The sequence below is a fragment of the Plodia interpunctella genome, chromosome Z (assembly GCF_027563975.2).
Source record: "Plodia interpunctella isolate USDA-ARS_2022_Savannah chromosome Z, ilPloInte3.2, whole genome shotgun sequence".
Taxonomy (NCBI): domain Eukaryota; kingdom Metazoa; phylum Arthropoda; class Insecta; order Lepidoptera; family Pyralidae; genus Plodia; species Plodia interpunctella.
The window spans coordinates 5,506,645-5,527,131 of record NC_071324.2 but is presented as its reverse complement, the minus strand read 5'-3'; the positions used below and the strand labels follow the sequence as shown (position 1 = coordinate 5,527,131).

The 20,487-nt window shown below is 34.8% G+C and overlaps 1 protein-coding gene across 1 annotated transcript in view; it reads right to left on the bottom strand.

The window, feature by feature from the left end:
- LOC128682999 (discoidin domain-containing receptor 2-like) overlaps positions 1-20,487 on the bottom strand; it is a 184,092-nt gene that overhangs the window by 42,796 nt on the left and 120,809 nt on the right. Inside the window, exons 4-11 of the mRNA XM_053768111.1 lie at positions 16,791-17,022; positions 16,310-16,457; positions 15,937-16,125; positions 15,664-15,797; positions 15,336-15,543; positions 9,091-9,409; positions 8,768-8,868; positions 2,151-2,245 (exon numbers count right to left, since the gene is read on the bottom strand). Of these exons, the coding sequence (XP_053624086.1) occupies positions 2,151-2,245; positions 8,768-8,868; positions 9,091-9,409; positions 15,336-15,543; positions 15,664-15,797; positions 15,937-16,125; positions 16,310-16,457; positions 16,791-17,022 (1,426 nt within the window). The remainder of the gene's footprint in view (positions 1-2,150; positions 2,246-8,767; positions 8,869-9,090; positions 9,410-15,335; positions 15,544-15,663; positions 15,798-15,936; positions 16,126-16,309; positions 16,458-16,790; positions 17,023-20,487) is intronic.

Below are 20,487 nucleotides of genomic sequence, written 5' to 3'. Positions count from 1 at the left end.
TTAACATTCATTCGCTTGCGTTCCGAAGCAAACAAAGTTTTTAAATTTTGTAGTTTCACCATTTTTTGCATAAACTCGATTTAGCTTACATATTCTTAGGAATTATTTTAATTTGTATTCATATAAATTGCACGGTTAATATGAGCAGCAAGGATGATGTGATAAATGGTAAGTATGTAATTTAGAACGAAATGGACGGCAGAGAGAAGGATGTATAGAGCACTACGTGATGAAATGAGGTCCAACAGGTCGACAGTGGTCGCAGCCTGGAAAAATATGGTAGCAATGCAGTATGTTATTGTAAACATAATATTGACTTTATTATACTGCTTTTAGTAATAAAACTGATTACAGTTTAAATAGATATATCGATAGTTTCAGTGGTTAAAAAAGAAATAAAGAAAAATATTTATTAGGTTATAAATTATGTTATTCTACATATAATTCATATAAATACTACTACATATACTACTACAAATAGTACTACAGTACTATACAATTTTTAATAGACAGATGCACCATATTATACTTCGCTCTGCATTGTGTATTGTCATGAAACAGTACACTGGTCTTACGTGAATACCAAATTACAAAATACAATATACAAAAACAAACAAAAATGTTTAAATCGAACTTACATTTAGTCTGTAATAAATAAACAATGAAGGTGTGAAACAAAATTATTTACATATCAGGCTTACGTAAGTAGATATAAATAACATGATGTAATACGTACTTGTGAATTCAATTACAGATGGAATAAGGGGAACAACTGACTCATTACAAATTAACGATCAATCGGTGTTTTCTACACGCTCCCCGCACTCTGGCCCTCGGGAAATCAGTAGGGAGAAGGTACCTTACTATACAATACTAACGCGCACCTATAGCCCATTCTCACCGTATGCCATTATGTAACCTTGTTTATTGCGATGTATTTTTAAGAAATAGGCGCACTTTTCCTACTTACAGTTCTTTCAACAACTTTATTTATTGTACTTTCAACTTGGTTGGTTTATTTATTGTATTTACGTTCCAAGCACAGTAAACTAGGAATATTATAGAAGGTGTCATTTTGTTAAGAGTTTTTAATAATATTTTCTTAATCTAGCAGTTAAATCCCGACCCTAATGTCTTCGTATTGAATAGAAATGAATACGACTTTTTGAGTTGAGACTTTTGTCGTGCACAACTGACTTGTGTTGCTTTATATTTTGTATTTCGTGTCTTTAACCACTCGGCTAATTGAAGTTTGGTTGAAAGACATTGTTCGATGCAAGATATAATCAGTACTCTGCGAAATAACCCAGAGTCATTGTTTGACAAAATACTTTTATAGCAGTTACATATAGCAATTGTATTGTGGATGTACACTCCTCGTTTTTTGCACATATGTTTGGCTAAATATTGTAATATATTTGTGAATCGTCCTCGAGAATCTATCGAAGTAATTCATTCAGAATTACTTCGATAGATTCTCGAGGTTTCATTTGTTAAAATGGAGATATCAATGCTTGTTGGGTCAGGGCTGCTTAGCTTAGATGCCGGTGAACATGATAGCCGTTGTGGAGAACAATAGTTCTCTCTGTGATAACACGCCGGTGTCACAAACGGGCACTATGCATTCTCTAGAACTGGCGCTAGCACGAACTAATTATACGATATCTCTTAGTTCACAGGGCTGTGTTAAGGACAAGTTCTGCTACATCCCCGCCGCATGATTGCCTTTAGTAAGATGTGAACAAGCGGAAACCAAACGCTCGGATGCCTCTCCGGGATTGTTAATGGAGATTATATTATGAATACACTATTAATATAATCTGCCTGTTGCGGAACTGCATTTGGCCAGCTTAGGGAAATTGCGTTTAGATTTGAATGAAAATTGTAAACTTAATTTGTACCGTTAATTAATACCTTGGTATAAGAGGGACGTGTGTCCGAAATGTTCCATGTTATGATTGTTTGAATATTTGAAAATCCTTCTTAGGATAATATTTGTTGTCATGCAGAATATTCCCTTTTTAATATTTAGACAATTATTCTAACAATTATATGTTCTTACTACTAGGTCAACAACGTTGGAAAAATATTTTTCCTTAGACCAAAATAATTACTTCTACGATTAGAAAAAAAAGATAATAAATACTTACATGGTGTATAATATCTGTAGCAGCATAAAAACTCTCATGCGGGTCGGGTCGTTTCATCATGTAGGGACGGGGGAATTCAGGATCCTCGCATATTTCTGGGGACAATCAAACGGTCGTTAAAAAAAACGTAGTCAAGAAAATACATCAAGCTGTTCAAAATCAGATAACTTATAACTTCATTGCAGAGAGTATTGAAACTTTTGCTGCAAGATAAATAAATATTTTATGAAAGTTGTTCGGCGATCCAAGGGGCTTAATCAAGTATTCCTGACTTCTTCCTAAATAAGTCAAAACTTTATTTTGGTTTCTTTTGAGACTGTAATATCTTACAACATTATTACAGTCGCAATAAAAATTGTGTGATATAATTTGATCAGCTAAAGGAGAATTTATTTTCCAGGGAGTTTTATAAATCTTGTATTATTAATTTACAGTTATAGCAGCTGTAATCCGATTCGAATAATTCATACTAATTATACCAAATAAATGGAAAACTCTTAATTGTGATGAAATTTGGTTCCAGCATAGGCCAAAGACCTTGCGATTACTTAAAAGTACTAAAATTATTTAAAAAATTATTTAAAAAAGAACTTGTATCATATTTGAGCAACTTATTAAATCTTGTCTTGAATATTAAATTTATTTTACTGAAATGTTAAAGTGATATAACACTATACTTTATTACCGATATTGAAGTAAAATGACGTACGTACGACGTTGTTAACCAAGTTAGTGTAGCTTAATGTAGTGGATAGGTATTTTATCGTGTACTTGCTGATGTAACTGTTCGTTAAACTATTTTTTGGTGCTAAATGTACATATTGTGATTTTATTTATATTCCCACAGCTAATTTGAATTCGCCGAGTTTGGTTTTATTTTCATCTTTTTCGCTACGTCTGGCGCTGTCTGTACGTGGTAGATGCGAGAGTCATCTTGATATACCCTTTTTGTTAGTAAATTGGAGAGAGAAAATGTATAATACACATGTCCTAAACGTGAAATGATGTAGTACTCGCCTAAAATACAATTTAATACCGCAGATTCAAGCCTTTGTACATTTACATATTTCAGCACTGTACACTAAGTAAGTGAAGTGAAATGAATATGATCCGGCGAATAAAAGTACAAAAACATCGCGAGGAAATGGATAAGCGAAGCTTAACAATAAAACCAATAATCCATTGTGTAGATTCATCACAGATATCGGTATAATAAGACAACTGGAAATACCAGCTGCTTTACGGCTAGATACGGAGGCCCACGACTTTCACCGCGTTCATTATTGCTACTACCGGGGCCGCACTAAGGAAATTCTAGGGGCCCCTTTTCGGCAGTAGACTTCGAAATTAAAAGTAATTTAAATAAAAGTAATTTTTTGACGTCAATAAGTTATGTATATCATCCTAAATTGAATAAAGAATTTTGAATTTGAATGTAGAACAAAGTCCGTGTCTGTTTCTCTCAAAAACAACTAAACAAATTTTCATGCGTTTATTCGACGACAATCGATAGTTTGATTCCTGACTAAGGTTTAAGTCTATAATTTATTATATTTTTAATGGAGCGAAACAGAGACGGGCCGCTAGTTCCAGGTTGCGTTCGGGTTTGCATAAGACTAAAAAATCAATGGTACAGCTTTTAAGTTTCGGTCAACTTCAAGAATGCTGCATATGCGAGTTCTTTGGCGGAACCAACTGAGTCATGCTTAATGAAAGCTAAAAATGAAATGAAAGCTAAAACTTTGTATTTATAAAATTTTGGAACACCGAATGACAAAATTGAAAATATTACAGGCCCGGTGCCTCTTTTCAACGTGGGCCCACACGGGATAGGATCCCGACTTACGGTTAATCCAGCGCTGTCCAATACTTGTTATCTTGATGGGTTTTAAATTGGAATTGCAAATTATTTTTGCATTATAAAGGATTTTCAATATATCAGATCTTCCTGTCGACGGGCTACAACAAAGCGAGTAAATATTTCTACTGTATAGCGGTTGAAGTAACTACTTTTGTTCATTAAATTACCTCTCTGACCTCATTAATAAGTTTGTAATTTATTCATATTGAACTGTTGTTAGTAAATCGAATTGAGATTTGAAAATTACATTTCATGTATCGGTAAATACCGGAATCGGATGTTGGTATTCACATGTAAGATCAATTATTAATTTGTAACCAACTCGTCTTATGCAATGTTAAAAATACAGTTATATACTACTGTTCAAAAGTAATCTTTTTAACCGTAGTTATAAGAATTAAAGAATGTTATAATATAAAAATAGCTGAAGCAAAAAAACTGGAAAACTTATTCGTCCCAAGTTGTCTTTTTTGTAACATTTTGCGGTGGACTATGTACCGTGTAAAATAGGTAATGAGAAGAAAAAACACAATTACATTTCTTGGAACCTTTTAACATTTTTGCTTTTGTTCGGAGCAGATTTTAAATGTTTACAGCATGGCGTTCTGGGTTGTAGTTTTAATGCATACTGTAGCAGCAATGCGGTCTATATCATTATTTGTGCACTAGTGTGTGTCGGCAATTAGTACAGACGTAACTACTCTGTACAGATCAGTCAATACTAAGTACAAACACACTAAAGTTATTAAATGAAATCTGCTATAATGGTTGATCAGATATTTGCAGGATCATTGAAATAGTAGATTGTTAGATAAGGAACAAAGGTAAATACACAACACAATTTTTTAAAACTTATTATAATCCATGTATATTGTGAAAAATTGGCTGGTATTTAAAAAGAATATAATCATATAGAAAGATAACTGAAAATATCAGAAATAGGTATTTGAAAATAAACCAGCTGAACTATTAGACTTTAGAGTGTCCTTAAAAGAACTCCAAGATGGCGGCTCGTTACGACACCGGACTTCCGCCGGACGCCATATTGTTGCGCAGCATATTGAGATGACGAGAAGAGCAGATAATAGCTTGGCTATCTTACGTCCGCGACCAGTATCTGTTTATTGGATCTTCTCATGGATCTTGCTTGCTTTGTTTCATGTTTTGTTTTCCTACTTCATAATCTACAGCGGCAGGTTCAGGGGTTTTGTTAGTTGATTGCATTGTATCAGGAGGTCTGTGACCTGTTTGATGTTATCACAGACAAATTTGGGCGACAATATCTGTTTTTGTAATTATCCCCTTTTCATTTCCGCTTTAGGATTTATCTTATTCTTCATTTCGAATTTAATTAATTGATTAAAGTTTTTATTACACGTTGACCTCGGCCAACTCAAAACATGTGCAAACTCTCAGTTTGCACGTTTGGGCATGATCAGTAGTCAAGAATGAAAGCCATGTTTGCATAAATTGGAAATCATAATTCAGCATAAACATACACACGTGGATCAGTGTCTCATGTCACTATCACATCGCGATTGCCGCACTACACAAATTACCTGCTTTCAGAATGAACCTGTATTTTAAAAAGTGTGCTCGTTAAGGAATCATTAGGCCGTTTCGTCTGGAGTGCTTTGCGGCGAACAACTTGCGATTGTCAGGGACCCTAGAGGCGGGTCGGGGAGGATAACTAGTCCTAGAAAAACTTAACGAAACTGAGGCTTTCAGCTTTGAAGAGACCTAATTTGTAATTTTATTATTGTTGGTGGAATCTTGAAGATTGTTATTGTAGCTTAATTTGGTTTTGCATGGGCAGAAAATTTATTTGTTTTTAATAAATTACATAGCACATATTCAGCGCATGGAAGTAGGTACTGGAAATAACAGAAGGTATACTTATACTTAAAATCGTGAATGTGTTTTTTTTTTGACAGAAATATTTAAAATTCTTGTAAATATGTTTCAATCTCGTGAAAGTTAATAGTTTTTCCATATTAGCCACGATTATTACCTTTTCTTTTGGAGTACATAATTTATTAATTATTTATAACTTTAAAGCATCTGTGTAAAAGTAGACATGCAGGTTGATTAAGTATAGTCAATTAGCACAGTATTTCTTAATTATTAGTTTACGGTACATTTCGGCAGACTATTTTGGTCAACATAACATATGTTAGAAAAAAAATTATCTCGCGGTTTTACAATATTTTATTAATTCGCTGTATCTACGATAATATAAATGTGTGATTGCAGCTATTTCGCTCCAGTTTCAGCCCCTGGTGAATCCATTGTCAGCTTACTTTGTTCAGCCGGCAAGTCTCCAGATTCTCGGTTTTACAAAATCCGCTGAGAATAAAACTTGAAGTAATAAACATTTGCTACAGCGAAAGTTTGAAATTTTAGAAATAATCCAGAATTTTGCACAGACTTTCAATACCAATGCAGTTATGCAACAAACTGCTATACTGCATAGCGATGTATGCACGCAACATTACGAGAATTCCGCATCGGTACCAGGGGCCCGATTCTCACGCAATCGAAGTTCATATCATTAATTTTCTCAATTTTTTTCGAAGGTTAAGCAAATATACAATGGGAAAAATAGTCAATAATAATAATTGATTGATGCATTGAATCGAACTCTTTCAATTGTGACTTTTTAGTAAGAAACCGTGCTATGTTAAACATTCTAAAAAAATGAAGAAAATTGTCGAAATGAACTTCGATTGTGTGAGAATCGAGTCCCAGAACTTAGGTACAGTAAAACAGGAATTAAAGATCCAATAAATAATAATGTGAAGTATTCACGATCCGATCGCTTTGAGATTTGCTTAAGTATCATATGTGGCGCAAGACCCTGAATTTCAACGATAAACCAAACTGACAATCAGGAAATGAAGTAACTACAATGACAGATATTAATTGGTAGAGTTAACTCAAACTAGATCTTCAGGATGTGCTAAGGTTTCAAAATTGAAATATTTTTGGCTAACGCGGGTTAACACATCGATCGCGGACGCAAAATAGATAAACTATTGTTTGAACGGTGCATTCGCTGTTCCTGTTCGTACATATCCCGGATATTAAGCTGATTCAACTTCTTGTTTTCTAGTCGTATTTATACAATACGAGATCAGTATATTGTATGTCTACTATATTTCTAGAATTACTTTCATTCAGCTTAGTAAGTTTTATTTTTCCATTACACGGGCGTAAACATAATGACAAGTGCACGCTTGATTTCTGCTTGCAGCTCCACATGTGAGGTAATTGTACCCGCCCCTACTATGAAGGGCTCAGAGTACCATCAACAAAGGGCAGGGATCTCATCCCCAAAGGGCTATTATTACACGTAAAGTTTTTATTAACATCTGTGGTACATGACACGCTGCTAAATTACATTATGTACATTGAAAACTGCTACAGATTTTGTAAATAAATAGCATTAAAGGCACATAATGAGGCTAGCACTTAAAGAAGTTTCCGTGTAATAAAGGAAATCGAACACAGTGAGTCAAAGATAAATATTTTTTACTTGACCGATTAATGCTTTTTGTCTACCTTCTTGTGAGAGAAGGAAAGGGCGTCCCGTATGATTGTTACAATACTGGTAACTGGTAATTATGGTACCAAAAGAGGTTAGAATAACAGAAAAAGCTATTCGTAAAAGAATATCGTATAGTTTGGCATTAAGTTTGTTTAAATTAATTTATGGAGTCGAGTATCCTTTTATCGTAATCCGTCGGGAATCGCATAATATTAAACGCAAATATTTTCTAGACAACGACCGGGGCAGGCCGAGGCGCCCTCTTTGCGGAACAGAAAAAACCAGTAGTTTGTTCATTTGTATTATTGTTTACAATTAGGGTCAGACCCCATGGATTAAACATCCCTGACTTTATTACTCTTTTCTCCTCTTGTCTGTGTACTTATGTTTCATCTGTTTTCGTGTAGCGAATTGAGACGGGTTTGTAAGGTCAGTCGAAATATGAAATAAAATGATGGTTTGATTTTTCCTTTGGTTTTCTATGGTACAACTATTTTGGAAAACTAACCCTTATTTAAACGTTTACGATATTGAGCCCTTTAAGCGATGAATACAAATAAGATACCTCCTGTAATTCTAATCATTTATTTCAGAATATTTAATGTCAACTGCTGCTAATTTAGTATTTAATTTATTTTTAATAATTTTTCATTAGTAATTAGTAGGCTCAGCTTAACAAGCTATAAGAATAAAAATTGGGCAAACAATAATTTATGAATTTTAGAAAATCCATATTTAGAGATATAGAAGATACTGTGTTTAAATTTTATATGGATCCTCATATGTTAACTAAGTTGTTACAGGTAATTTAAGCAATACATATTTTGAAAAAAATATGCTGGTTTGATTTTTCATCTGCTTTAAGTTGTGAAATAAGATATATTTTAGGCATAAAATAATCAGCAAACGACCACGAAGAAACTATACTACTCTATTCTGCCATTTTCATAGATAACGATTTAAAAATAAAATGAATTTTCTTTATACAACATTTTAATACGTTTACGCGGGATATGGGATAAACGAGCGGTTGAGCGAGCACAAATTGAATGACATACCACTGGCATACATACAATTATGTAGTTTATGCCGGGAATAATATAGGATTTATTTCGTTTCTGTGTATAAAAGCAATAAATATGGAACTATACCTTTTGTTTTGTTAAACTTATAAATTATATATTGTTTAAATAAGGTTCAATGACTTACCGTATTCGTGATGGTCATGCATATCGCGTTTATCCCGGCGGCCCAGGGTCTCTCGCCAAATGTTGTACGGCTCCCGGTAATCCTCGTCGACGACCGCCGGCCTGGAAACAAAGATCATTTCAGGCGACACAAATAACGTAGGTATTAAAAGGTCTCCTTTTTAAAGCACGCTAATTCAATTAAATCACGTACGCATTTTTTTGGCGGGCGTTTACCAGATTTTGCTTTTACGGAATTGAGGCTAATATTGTAATTCGAGTTGAGGCTAATATAATTGTTTTAAAAGGGGTTTGGACCTTTTAAGTTAGGGTTATGTTACTTACCGGATCATATGGATGGGCGGGCAGTTGGCGAGCGCTAGCGCTAGCCTCGGGGCGCGTCTGTTGTTCCTGGTGTTGGAGTTCCCGGTTCGCAAGGACGGGCAGAACGGCTTCTTGAGCAGTTGAGGTATCCGCCGCCTGACCTTTTTTGTCATGAGGACGGCAGTGGCGGCTATAAACGCTCCGCCCCCCATTAGGGCCCCGCAGGCTAGGCCCACGGAGACCCTAAGGGAGGAGTTTCGTTTTTTTCTAGAGGAAGGCGGCATGTCTGTTCTATAATACTCCTCCAGAAATTCTATCGACGAGTTGATTACCGTTGGTGCTGTTGACAAAATGTATAATGTAAATATGTATTGTAGTGTGTTCATATTGAAATGGTTAAATTCATAGTTATATATTGCAAAAGAGCTAATAAATTACATAACAATTTTCTAATGTCTAGAGTGATTTATGCACTCAATGTAAGAAGCGCGTGGGGGTCAATCTTTGGAGATATGAAAGCACCTTGATAACCCTGCGGCATTGAATGAAGGCAAACAGCGCCGTAGGATGAGACAATGCGGGGAAATGAATAGGTGTCGCCAGCAGAACTAATTGTTGGGCCACAATGGGCCGCCAACTCGGCTGGGTTGGTCTGTATCCGCACCACACAGACTTATTGCGCGTTACCTATTCTTTCTTGATTTCTTCAAATTCAATTGATTCAATGAAATGTTAATTTTATAGTCTACCAACTGCGCCCTGGGTCTTCGCTCTCATGGCAATTACCTAATAAAAAGTACCCTATGTATTATTTCAGATTATTTTCTATCTGTGTACCAAATTTCATAACAATTGGTTCAATAGATAATGCGTGAAGATGTAACAAAAAAACTTTTGTAGTTATAATATTAGTTGGGATTACTAACGTAAATTTCATCAAAACCGGTTCAGTAGCTTCTGTGTTTTCAAAACCATACCTACTAATACAAATCGTTTCACTTCATGATAAGTTGATAGTTTACTTAATTGATGGGCAGATATTTTGTCTGTGTAGTGTAGTTTGGTGAGGCATATTTTTCAACTTTTACTCATTCTTATGAAATAAATTGTGAAATAATTTGACAATTAAGATTGGTTTGGTTCATAAGTATATGTTTTAATGATATTCTGGTTCCAGTTTGACTAAGGTACCTAGTGATATACAATTTAAAAAGTTGTTAAATGTCGGCAAAATTTAAAATTAAATTTCAATTGAAAATGAAAACATGATTATATATCCAATTTGGTTATCATTCGCAGCTCGTGAAAGTTATGAACGGGAGCAAATGACGAGAGTTTCAGCCTAGTTTGTAACGTTCGAGGGAGTACGTCTTTGTGCACACTGAAGGCAAGGCAAGCATGGCGGGCTGCCAGGGTGATGTAAGCCAAGTCTCAGTCGCTTCTGTTAATTTCTAATTGTAGAGGGAAGTGTGATATCGCAGGTCAACAGAGGCTACTAACTAAGGATTACGCCGGATTACGAGAATAACAAATGAACGTCGCAAGTTTGTAACTACAGCACAGAGTTCTAGTAGGACCCAATTGTCTGTGTTATTATAGGTAATGCTGCAGAAATCGTATTGATTTTTGTATTGATGAATTTGGCTTCGGTCTCCATTTCAGTCATGTAATGTTATTATCAAATCAAAACATAGTGAGGGATTATTCCAACACTTTCTTATTATCTATTTTTATAATTAACATGAGATATAAATTAATAGAGAAATTTGCCTGTAGTTATTTGAGAGTAAGCTCTATTCAATACCTGTATAACACAATTTTTAATGCTACCTTACATATAGGCTATCAAATATAAGAAAACGGTAAAACGGATCCTTGCATTAATGTTCTCACTCTTAAAACAGATACATAATGAGAGTTCTCGTTCGTCAATTCTCATCATCCATTGTAATACCCCTGGTGGGGTGGTGGCGTTCTTTAAGAATGGACAACGGACGACTTATTGAAGTGCGAGTCTTGACCCAAAGTTGTTCCTAATACAGATTGTAGGGTTTTAACGATCACAATCATAGCTTAGCGTGCTTTTCAGGCACGGAGGAGCACAAGATAATACATTTTGGTCATCCATCCAATGACCGACTATAGCGAAAGTTGTCGCCACTATCATTCACCAATATAGCAAACTACTAAGTCACTCGAGCTAAGAGACTCTAGACTTCTAGAGAGCAATAATTGCTAAATCCGGAATCGAACCTGGGAATTTGCAATATCTACTTTTGATATTTATTGTGTCTACGTGAGAGGAGAGGATTCAAATTCACGAACTTTGGGCCTCAACTGATTCGGTTAGCGATCTGTCCGAACTTCAGCTGCAGATTCAATTATACTATGTTACAACAAAGTTACGCGGTAGCCAGTAATCCTATTGTATGCGATTATATAAACAAGAATACTCCCAAACATTTTAGATATTGGTTCGTGGAGTACGCAGTTAAGTCTGAGAGAATATCACGGTTTAACTCTTTACATAGAAGATAGACCTCAGAATTACTGTAAAAACTATAACATAAAAATTTCCTACCATCCTGGTAAACACTGTGGTAAATTTTTCTTCTAAAATAATTTATTTTCTTCCCACAGAAATCTCCGATTACTGGATGTGCCAGGGGTAATTTTTCTCCAACGATTTACTAATCTAAATATATAGTAATGTCAAATGGAATATATACAAAATATATAATACGTCATTACGTATTATATTATATTTTGATGACACTTGTATATAAAAAATATATTCGCTGTTATTATGTATTACTTCTGAGAGAATCTTGCAAACATTAATCTGAATGCAACAACTAGAGTCTGAAGTGTGCGCTGGGCCATTGTTACCGAAAAAAGAAAAATAAATATTTTTGATTATACGAAATTAGGGGAACAGAATACAAACAAAAATATTAAATTAAAACAGATTTCATGAATTGGTTTTTGTATCAATATACAGGTAAAACACGAAAATTTTCTGATAATCTAATAATTAAAAAATAAAATCTAAAATAGAATTAATAACATCAACATATCTCAAATGTGTATATAAATTGTGTTTGATCTCCAGGAAAAAGTATATTTTTATCTGTCGAGTTGTTTGGTCCAAAAACTTTTATTACGGTAAGTAAAGGTTTATACGGATGTTGTCTTACAAAACGCGGCATATCCTCTCCTCTCACGTAGACACAATAAATATCAAAAGTAGATATTGCAAATTCACAGCATTTATCACCGGAGTTTAACAGGAAAATTGAGAAAACACAAGTACATAGGTATTTAAAAAGAAAATAAAAATATGCATGGTGAAGCTTTGAAAAGTTAATTGAGTGAATTCAATATTAACGAGAAGAACCCGAGTTGACTTTTCGATTTTTTACAAATAAATTTTCATGCAAATTCAATGCGTATTAATTCAATTGGAATAACATTTTGAATGTTGTTCGTTAATGGTATTCATAGAATTACTACAATTTGATAAACATCTCAGAGTACCGCCGCGGTTTGTGCATTTGTTATATATTCTTGCTATTCGTATTACGAGCTTGAACATGGAGTTATCACGTATTTGCAGATTGCACCAAACATTCTTGATTTATCCGATATACTGTACTATGAACTACGTAACCTTTGACACACGACAAGAGGATATCCGCATGTGAATGTAAAACATAATATATATATAACGCTATGTGAATGTAAAAGACTATATAGGCCACACGTAAATACATTTAAGTTTGATACAGAAGGGTTTCATCGCATTCGTAGCCCAGCTAGAACGAGTCACATCAGATGTCGGATTGCGCGTTCATTGATCGGCTTGCGAGCCTACCCTCTTATGTCGCAACAATTTGGATTAGGTGCTATGTAAACGGACAGGATTCAGTTGCAAAATTTAAAATAAAAACACAGATGTAGTGTGGTAATAAAATATATAGTTTTGTTTTTGTAAAAAGAGTTGAATAACAATAAAACTACCTAACAGAATTAAATATTTTCTGAAACCAATCAGACCCGTTAATAAATTAAGTACAGAAAAATATCAGGTTTCGAGGTTATGTAGTAAATTCCACATTTTTAGATCGTAAGTAAATGTATGTTCGAGGCATCACTGTGCCTAAGGCCACTGCCTTATGTGATGTTGTTATTTGAAGTAATAGGCATTCTGCTACAAAATCGTTGACACATGGCATGCATCGTTCTAATTACTCGTTCACGTAACTCGCTTGCGGACAAAGTGACGAATGTCAGTGCTATAGATATCCATAGAAATGGAGACATCTGATTACGAATGCCAGGCGTTTACCAATCGTATGTACATACAGCAGCTCATCAAGTGAGTCAAGTTCGTCACTGTGACCGCAGAATAGAGATCTATCAGTGTTTCGTAATGTGAAGCTGACTGTACTTTGTGTACCTACTACATTCACCGCAATACGTGCCATGGCACATTTGTGTAGGTTTGTTCGCTAGATCTAGTTCAGATGTCGCTTTATGTGCGTCGGTAATACCGACTGATTTGAGGGATCGTAAACCGAATTTGCTTCGAATTGTTTAAGCATTGTACATTTTTGAGTTGAAATGACATAATTTACCTTTAACTCATTTGTCGGGAGTCGGCATTGGAGTGAATTTCATTTCATTTTTAGACGGACTGAAACTATGGTGCCTTTAATAGAGGATTACGACCCGGATATCGAATACTATTTCACTAGTAAGGCTTCCTAATTGGGGGATTATGTGTGGCTTATCACGAGCGAAAATCAATTTAGTGATAAAATAATAATATGAGTGTAATATTATTGTCAGTAAAACGAATATAGTATTGACGTCTACCGAAGTAGGAAATACATATTTGAAAGAGATATTTATTATGAAAAGAAAAAAAGAATCAAAAAAGGATTAGATACGAAAAATGCACTATAACACTATTCCATAGAAAATAAGGTCGCTTTTGTCTCGCAGTTGAGTCGAAAGAACCGGCACCGGTCGGCATTTCTATTTTGGGTTGGTTAACTTGAGAAAATTTATAAAACCTATATTTAAGATAAGCTATCTTAATATATAATATCCAAATTTAATAGCATATTTTTCAAAAGTCATTACATAAAGTGAATAAAACCGATTTATATTCGTTACGCGCTTTATCGAGTTTTGTCACAACAGGGCAGTCCTACTCAGAATTTTCATTTCATTGAGATGCATATTGTATTTAAGATGTTGTTTAATCATTTAAATATAAATATTTAATAAAATATTAATATCGAAAAAATTTAACATTTTCTATTGTGGACGCCATATAATTGATTAGTTTGATAGGCGATTCCGCGTTGCGGAAGAAGAAGACAGCACAAATCCACTGAATTTACGTCGTCTTACTTTATTACTCGAATATATGTTTCTCAAATTTTATTTACTATTGACAGAAAATAATCTCAAACATATTTAATAAATCTCAAACATATATTATTTATTGTAAAGATATACAAAAGTACGAAAACAAGACCCTAGTGGATCGACCCCGCGTCCGCGCCCCAGCTGATGTTATCCCAGCGACCGCAACGTCACAAGGCGCCCCAAATACAATTGAGGGAACGAAATAATCCACATCAAAGATTTTCTTTAATTACAAGTTCTTCACTTAGCGGGAGGCGATTTATCACTTAAGAGGCGATTTCTTCAAAAGAGCTGTGGATTAATTAGAGAAAGATAAAATTTGTGAAATAGCCGGAGGCTTGCGAGTGCTCAGAACAGATAAGGGAGGTCGATTTGGAGTAATGGATCTATTAGCGTTCCTGGCTGTCCTGGACCCCTTCGAGACTCTCTTTTTGTTCGTGCGAAAAATCACCCAATCGTGCTTATGAATCTTCTCTGCTCACTTTTTCGCCCCAAGTAATTTACTCGAATAATTTGTTTATATAAAACATTTGATTCGATAAACTGTTTCGAATTCTCATTTTCGAATTCACGGAATGTTTATTCCGAGAATTGAGCGTTGATTGGGCTTACGGAAAATGAGTTGGGATTGAATTCCAAATAAATTATCTGATGGTCGCGTTGATTTATTTATATTTAAGACGAACCATGAAATCCGCTTCTCAAATCGACTGGAAAAGAATGTCTATGTGAAAAAATGTTCCCAATGATTCATGTCTCTTATTGACTAGTATCAAAAAGTTGTTGTTTAACCAAATCAATAAATAAATGTACATGTTTGAACTTACAGGACTTGAAGGTGATCTCGCTGACGAGGATCCACTCGTGCTGGAAGGTGAGCTTGATGACGATATGCTTTGCGGTTCGGTTTTGCAGGTCTATGTGCACCACACGCGCGTGCTCCGACACTCTGTCCTGCTTCGGCTCGTAGGTTACATAATCTTCTTGCCAACGCTCACCTTCCAGTGAGAAATACACTTCGGCTTCTCTGAACAACTGTTGAAAGAAACAACTTATTTTGGAGTCCTCTTTTTTGCGAGCAGGAGGGAATACATTATTGTTCAATATAATGATGTCAAATCTTTATTATCCCCCAATCTATAAAAGCAAACTAACCTGAACGTCTTTGGTGAACATGTTGTTTGTGTGGATGTCGACATAATGAAATGACCTGGTATCGGTAAAGTTGAAAGTGAGTTCCACTTCATCTTCGGTGAGCATTGTCTTGTTCCAACCGACCCAGCGAGTGCCTAAAATCATAACTTAACTTAGATGGGAGTTTAATTTTATATAAGGGAGTAGTCATAGAGAAAACTAAAAATCAACCACCTAAGAGTAGCCGTCGATAAGTCCATCTAATGTAAATAGTATTGGAACGAAATTACTGACCTCTGGTGTCAGATGGGTCAGGCAACTCAAAATCATTGGGGCCAATATAAGAATCAGTAATCTGGCCCAGGCCGTCGGAGAGTCTGCCGTCACGGAGGGTTCCGTCGAATGACATATCTTCAAACTTGGCTCCGCCTGTCATCGCCTGCATGTCTCCGCCTTTAGGCGCCGAGTATGCCACTAAAGCCTCTGCAGAAATATAGATAATGTAAATTCTCCGCCAGTGGCGGCAACCCATCGCATAGCATATAACAATTAAACATTTACATATTCAAATTAAGAAGCTTTACTGATTTCTGTCGCGCAAGCGAAGACGCTCAGCATAATGTCCCGGGACCTCGCAAGCTATGATCGAGATCCTTGTTATACCTACGTTTCCAGCGGCATCCGTAGAGTTCCACTCGCATGCATGCGGTGCGCGGGTGTGCTGCGTAAGGAAAGAAACGGACTTTGGAAGCGACGAACGGGGCTTCTAAAACAGTCTTGTGAGGCGTGTAGGTGTTGACGTTGCCAGGGATTAACTGCAAATGAACAAACGCATTGGAGTTTACATTAAATTTAAAAATTTAATATAAATCAACTCAAATAAAGTTTAAAGAAGCATTTGATTTTAACACATTTGACACTTAAAACATTGTAAAGCAACACTAAAACCGTAGTATACGGTTTCTATTCCCATCGAGACTAATTTCATATAACGAGGGTGTCATATTTTCTTATGAGTCGAGTGACTTTCATAACCTTTTTTTGAACATTTAAAGGAATTTATATCATAGGAGTGAATATAAGTAAATCGCCATTTAAGAGCTAATCAAATGTATATAATTCTGCCTATGAAAAGAAAGATTTCGTACTTTGGTTCCGTTGTAGTCCTTGTATCTGACCCAGCGGTTGAGAACAGGGCGCCAGTACTCCACGGCGTAGCTCTCGACGAACTCCACTCCGACGGAGTTGGCAAAGCGGCCCTGTGACTCCGTGGCGGTGATCAAGTACTCGGCCTGCAGGTTCACCTCAAGGTACTGGCGGCTGTCCGGCATAATCAGCCCGTTCGGGCACCAAGCACCGCCGCGAATCTCCGTGCGGATCCTGTACCCAATATAATTTTTAATTAGGAAATTATTTAATTTTAGAAGGGTTATTAAATTTACAGTTTCTATGTTTAAGTATGTTTTATTATAGTACGTCATATAATATTTTACCTATGATGATACCATGTTATGAAATGTTTGTTCAAAAATGTAAATTACAATAACAACATTGAATTCATTCTACATACTACACACATTCTATCAGCCCTGTCGAAAATTACGATATGTTGTTAAATCAAACATCAAACACAACTTTTAGTTGTCAGGATTCAGGACTGCGAAGTATACAAAGTAAGCCCTGGCTTACTTCTGATCTTAATCAAATCCTGATTTGATTTGTTTTTAATGATCTTAAAAGGTCAGTTTTGTAGTAAGAAGTAAATTTACTTTACAATATTTTATTAGTCCATATAAAATATTGTAAAGTGAATTTACTTTATTTTACGTTGATATGATAAAATGTCTATTGTGTTGTAAGATACCATACAATAGTATACGTCGTTTGTTTGAGACGTATAATATTGTAACTGTCATTTACAACATATTACGTCGGGAAAGTTAAACAAATATTATATTGTAAACTAATTTACAAGTGCTTACGTTGGAGATTTATTTTTATAGTAACATAATACAATATTTGGTTACGAACAAAATGCAATATTTTAAACTTAATCTTTACTTGTTTCAGAATCTCCATTTCCCGTGAATTTTAATAATACCGAGTTTAATGCTATGGTTGATGTTATGATAAATGATGAAAATTTTCTTCTCCCATGCATGAATCAATGCTTACAACCGACAATTTTCCAGATTCGAGTAATATTGGAACGTCGCACCCTTCGCCCAGTTGTAGTATCAACCATTTAGAATATGACTGTGATAATATTTTTGCTCATATTTCATAGAGAAAGATAATTTATCATTAAATCCATCATTACCTGAAGAATCATCTGCACAAACTGGATATTCAACGCCGCAAGCCCAATAGCCCTCTTTCGGTGTTATCTGATAATAGTCCACACACATCCAAAATTCAGCGACGTAGGAAAGACAGAGGTAATTTAAGAGAGAGACATGTTAAAGAATGGATAGATTTTACATCTACGAAAAACATTAAGAAGTTTAGGAAAGGAATATAGTTCACGACGTGGTGTAATTAGAGTCGCTCAAAAAATGGGACCTCCTTGCCGTAGTCCTAAGAAATGTTTTGAAAAACTCAGTGAAGATGCGCGAAAAATTATATTTGGAAATTTTTGGTCACTAGGTGATAGGGACAAGCAATGGCTGTATTTAACTAATCTGGTTACTAAGAAACAAAAACGGAGAGCCTTAACGGATATTGCTTCAAGACGTCAATATACTTTAAGCTACACATTACCGGTTAAAGCTCACGATATTCTAAAGTATGTAGATGTGTGTAAAAAACATTTTTTAAGCACCAAGGCTGTAAGCGATCAAGTCGTTTACAAAGCTTTAGAGAAACTTAATGATTCAAATGGGGCAATGGAAAGAGATGGCAGGGGTCGCCATAAAAATCATCCCTGTAAAATAACTGAAGGTGTTATCAAGAGTGTGTGTGATCATATCAATCGCCTGCAGCCAGTAGAGTCACATTACACTAGAAAAAACTTAGAGAAGTTATATCTGGATGGTTATTTAAATTTTCACTGCTTGTTTGAAATGAACAATGATTGGCTCAAAGATAATGAATATGAAGACAAAGCAGGAACCGAAAGACAATATCGTGATATTGTGAATAAATCTTTTAAGTTAAGTTTTCACGTACCCAAGAAGGATCAATGTGATCAATGCCACATTCATAAAAATATGGCAAACCCTACAGATGAACAAATAAACGTGTATGAAGCCCACATTGCCAACAAGAAAATTTGTAGAGAATTGAAAAATGTTACAGGCAAAATAGTTACAGCAAGTTTTGATTTTCAAAAGGTGTTGAATTCCCCTCACGGACAGTTAAGTATACTTTATTACAAGCGTAAGCTTGTATTTAATTTTACTATATTTGATGTTGGAGGTAAAGAAGACTATTGTTACATGTGGCATGAAGGAGAAGGAAAACGTGGTGAAGTATCGAGCTGTCTATATGACTTTATGAAAAAGATGAAGGAAAAAGGTGTAAACGAATTTCGATTCTGGTTTGACAACGCTTCGGGGCAAAATCGTAATCGTATCGTTTTTGCATTTTATGTGTACGTTGCTAAAACGTTGAACTTTACTGTAAAACACATTTTTATAGAGAAAGGACATACTCAACAAGAGGGCGATATGTCCACGCATTAATTGAGCGATCTTCTAACAACAAACTCATTTATACACCATTGGAGTGGTTTAGTGCGGTCAGATGGGCTAAACAGGATGGAAAACCATATAACGTTATAGAAATGAAGCATTTCAACTTTTTTAACTTTAAAGACTTATTGATAAATCGTAATTGGGAAAAGAATATTAAGGGGGAAACCGTTTATTGGAAGAAAATAAGAAAATTATTGGAAGAAAATAAAAACAAAATAGACTATAGGTATGATCTGACAAATAAAGACATGCTGACCATTGCTATTGAAACAAATACCCGAAGACGCCAACGAACTGGAATGGTAGAAGTGTCTAGAGTATATCTAAATATACCCATTCCTAAAGCTAAATATAAAGACTTAATTTCTCTTTGTAGCAGTGGTCTAATTCCGGAAACTTATCATGACTTTTTTTAAAATTTGCCGTGTGTGTGCCCTTTGAGAAACCCTCGACCATACAACCAAATGAAAACGGTTCGGATGATCCTGAATAGAATTAATTACGCTACTGCTTTTGTTTGCCTCGTTAAAAAGTACTTGTTAATTAAAGATTTGTGAAAGATTAAAGTGGTAGAACTTATAATAATCATAAAAATTACAGAAGTTCCTATGATCGAGGTTGAAAAATCTGATCTAATTGTACTGTTTTTGATAATAACTTTTTTCATATTAGGTGTATAATGATTAATGTTTTAGATCTCATTATTATGTTATTTTTATGTTACAATTGATTGTTACTTTAATAAAAAATTTCTATTAAAATATATAAGGTTAATCTCGATTTTAGCAGTTAAAGAAGTGCTGTGGAGCTGTATGAAAATCAATAATAAACCATTCTTCTCAATTTTTACCAAATGATTGTAGTTTACTTTGTTGGTTAAATTGCTATAAGTAGTTTTAAACAAGTTATGTTTTTTTTGTTTCATGAGAAGGGTATTTTATATTTTCAAGGCAAGCAAATTATGTTTTTTTTATTTAAATTATCATTAAGAAATAAAAGTTTAATTAATCAATAAGCTAAATGTTTAAAATAAAGCTGATTGCACTAAAAAGGTTTTATTTAATTTAATTTTTATTTTTTTTACATATACAATATATGTTATTTACATGTAGTTCGAAGTAAACTATTGTAAATATTACTTACAACTACG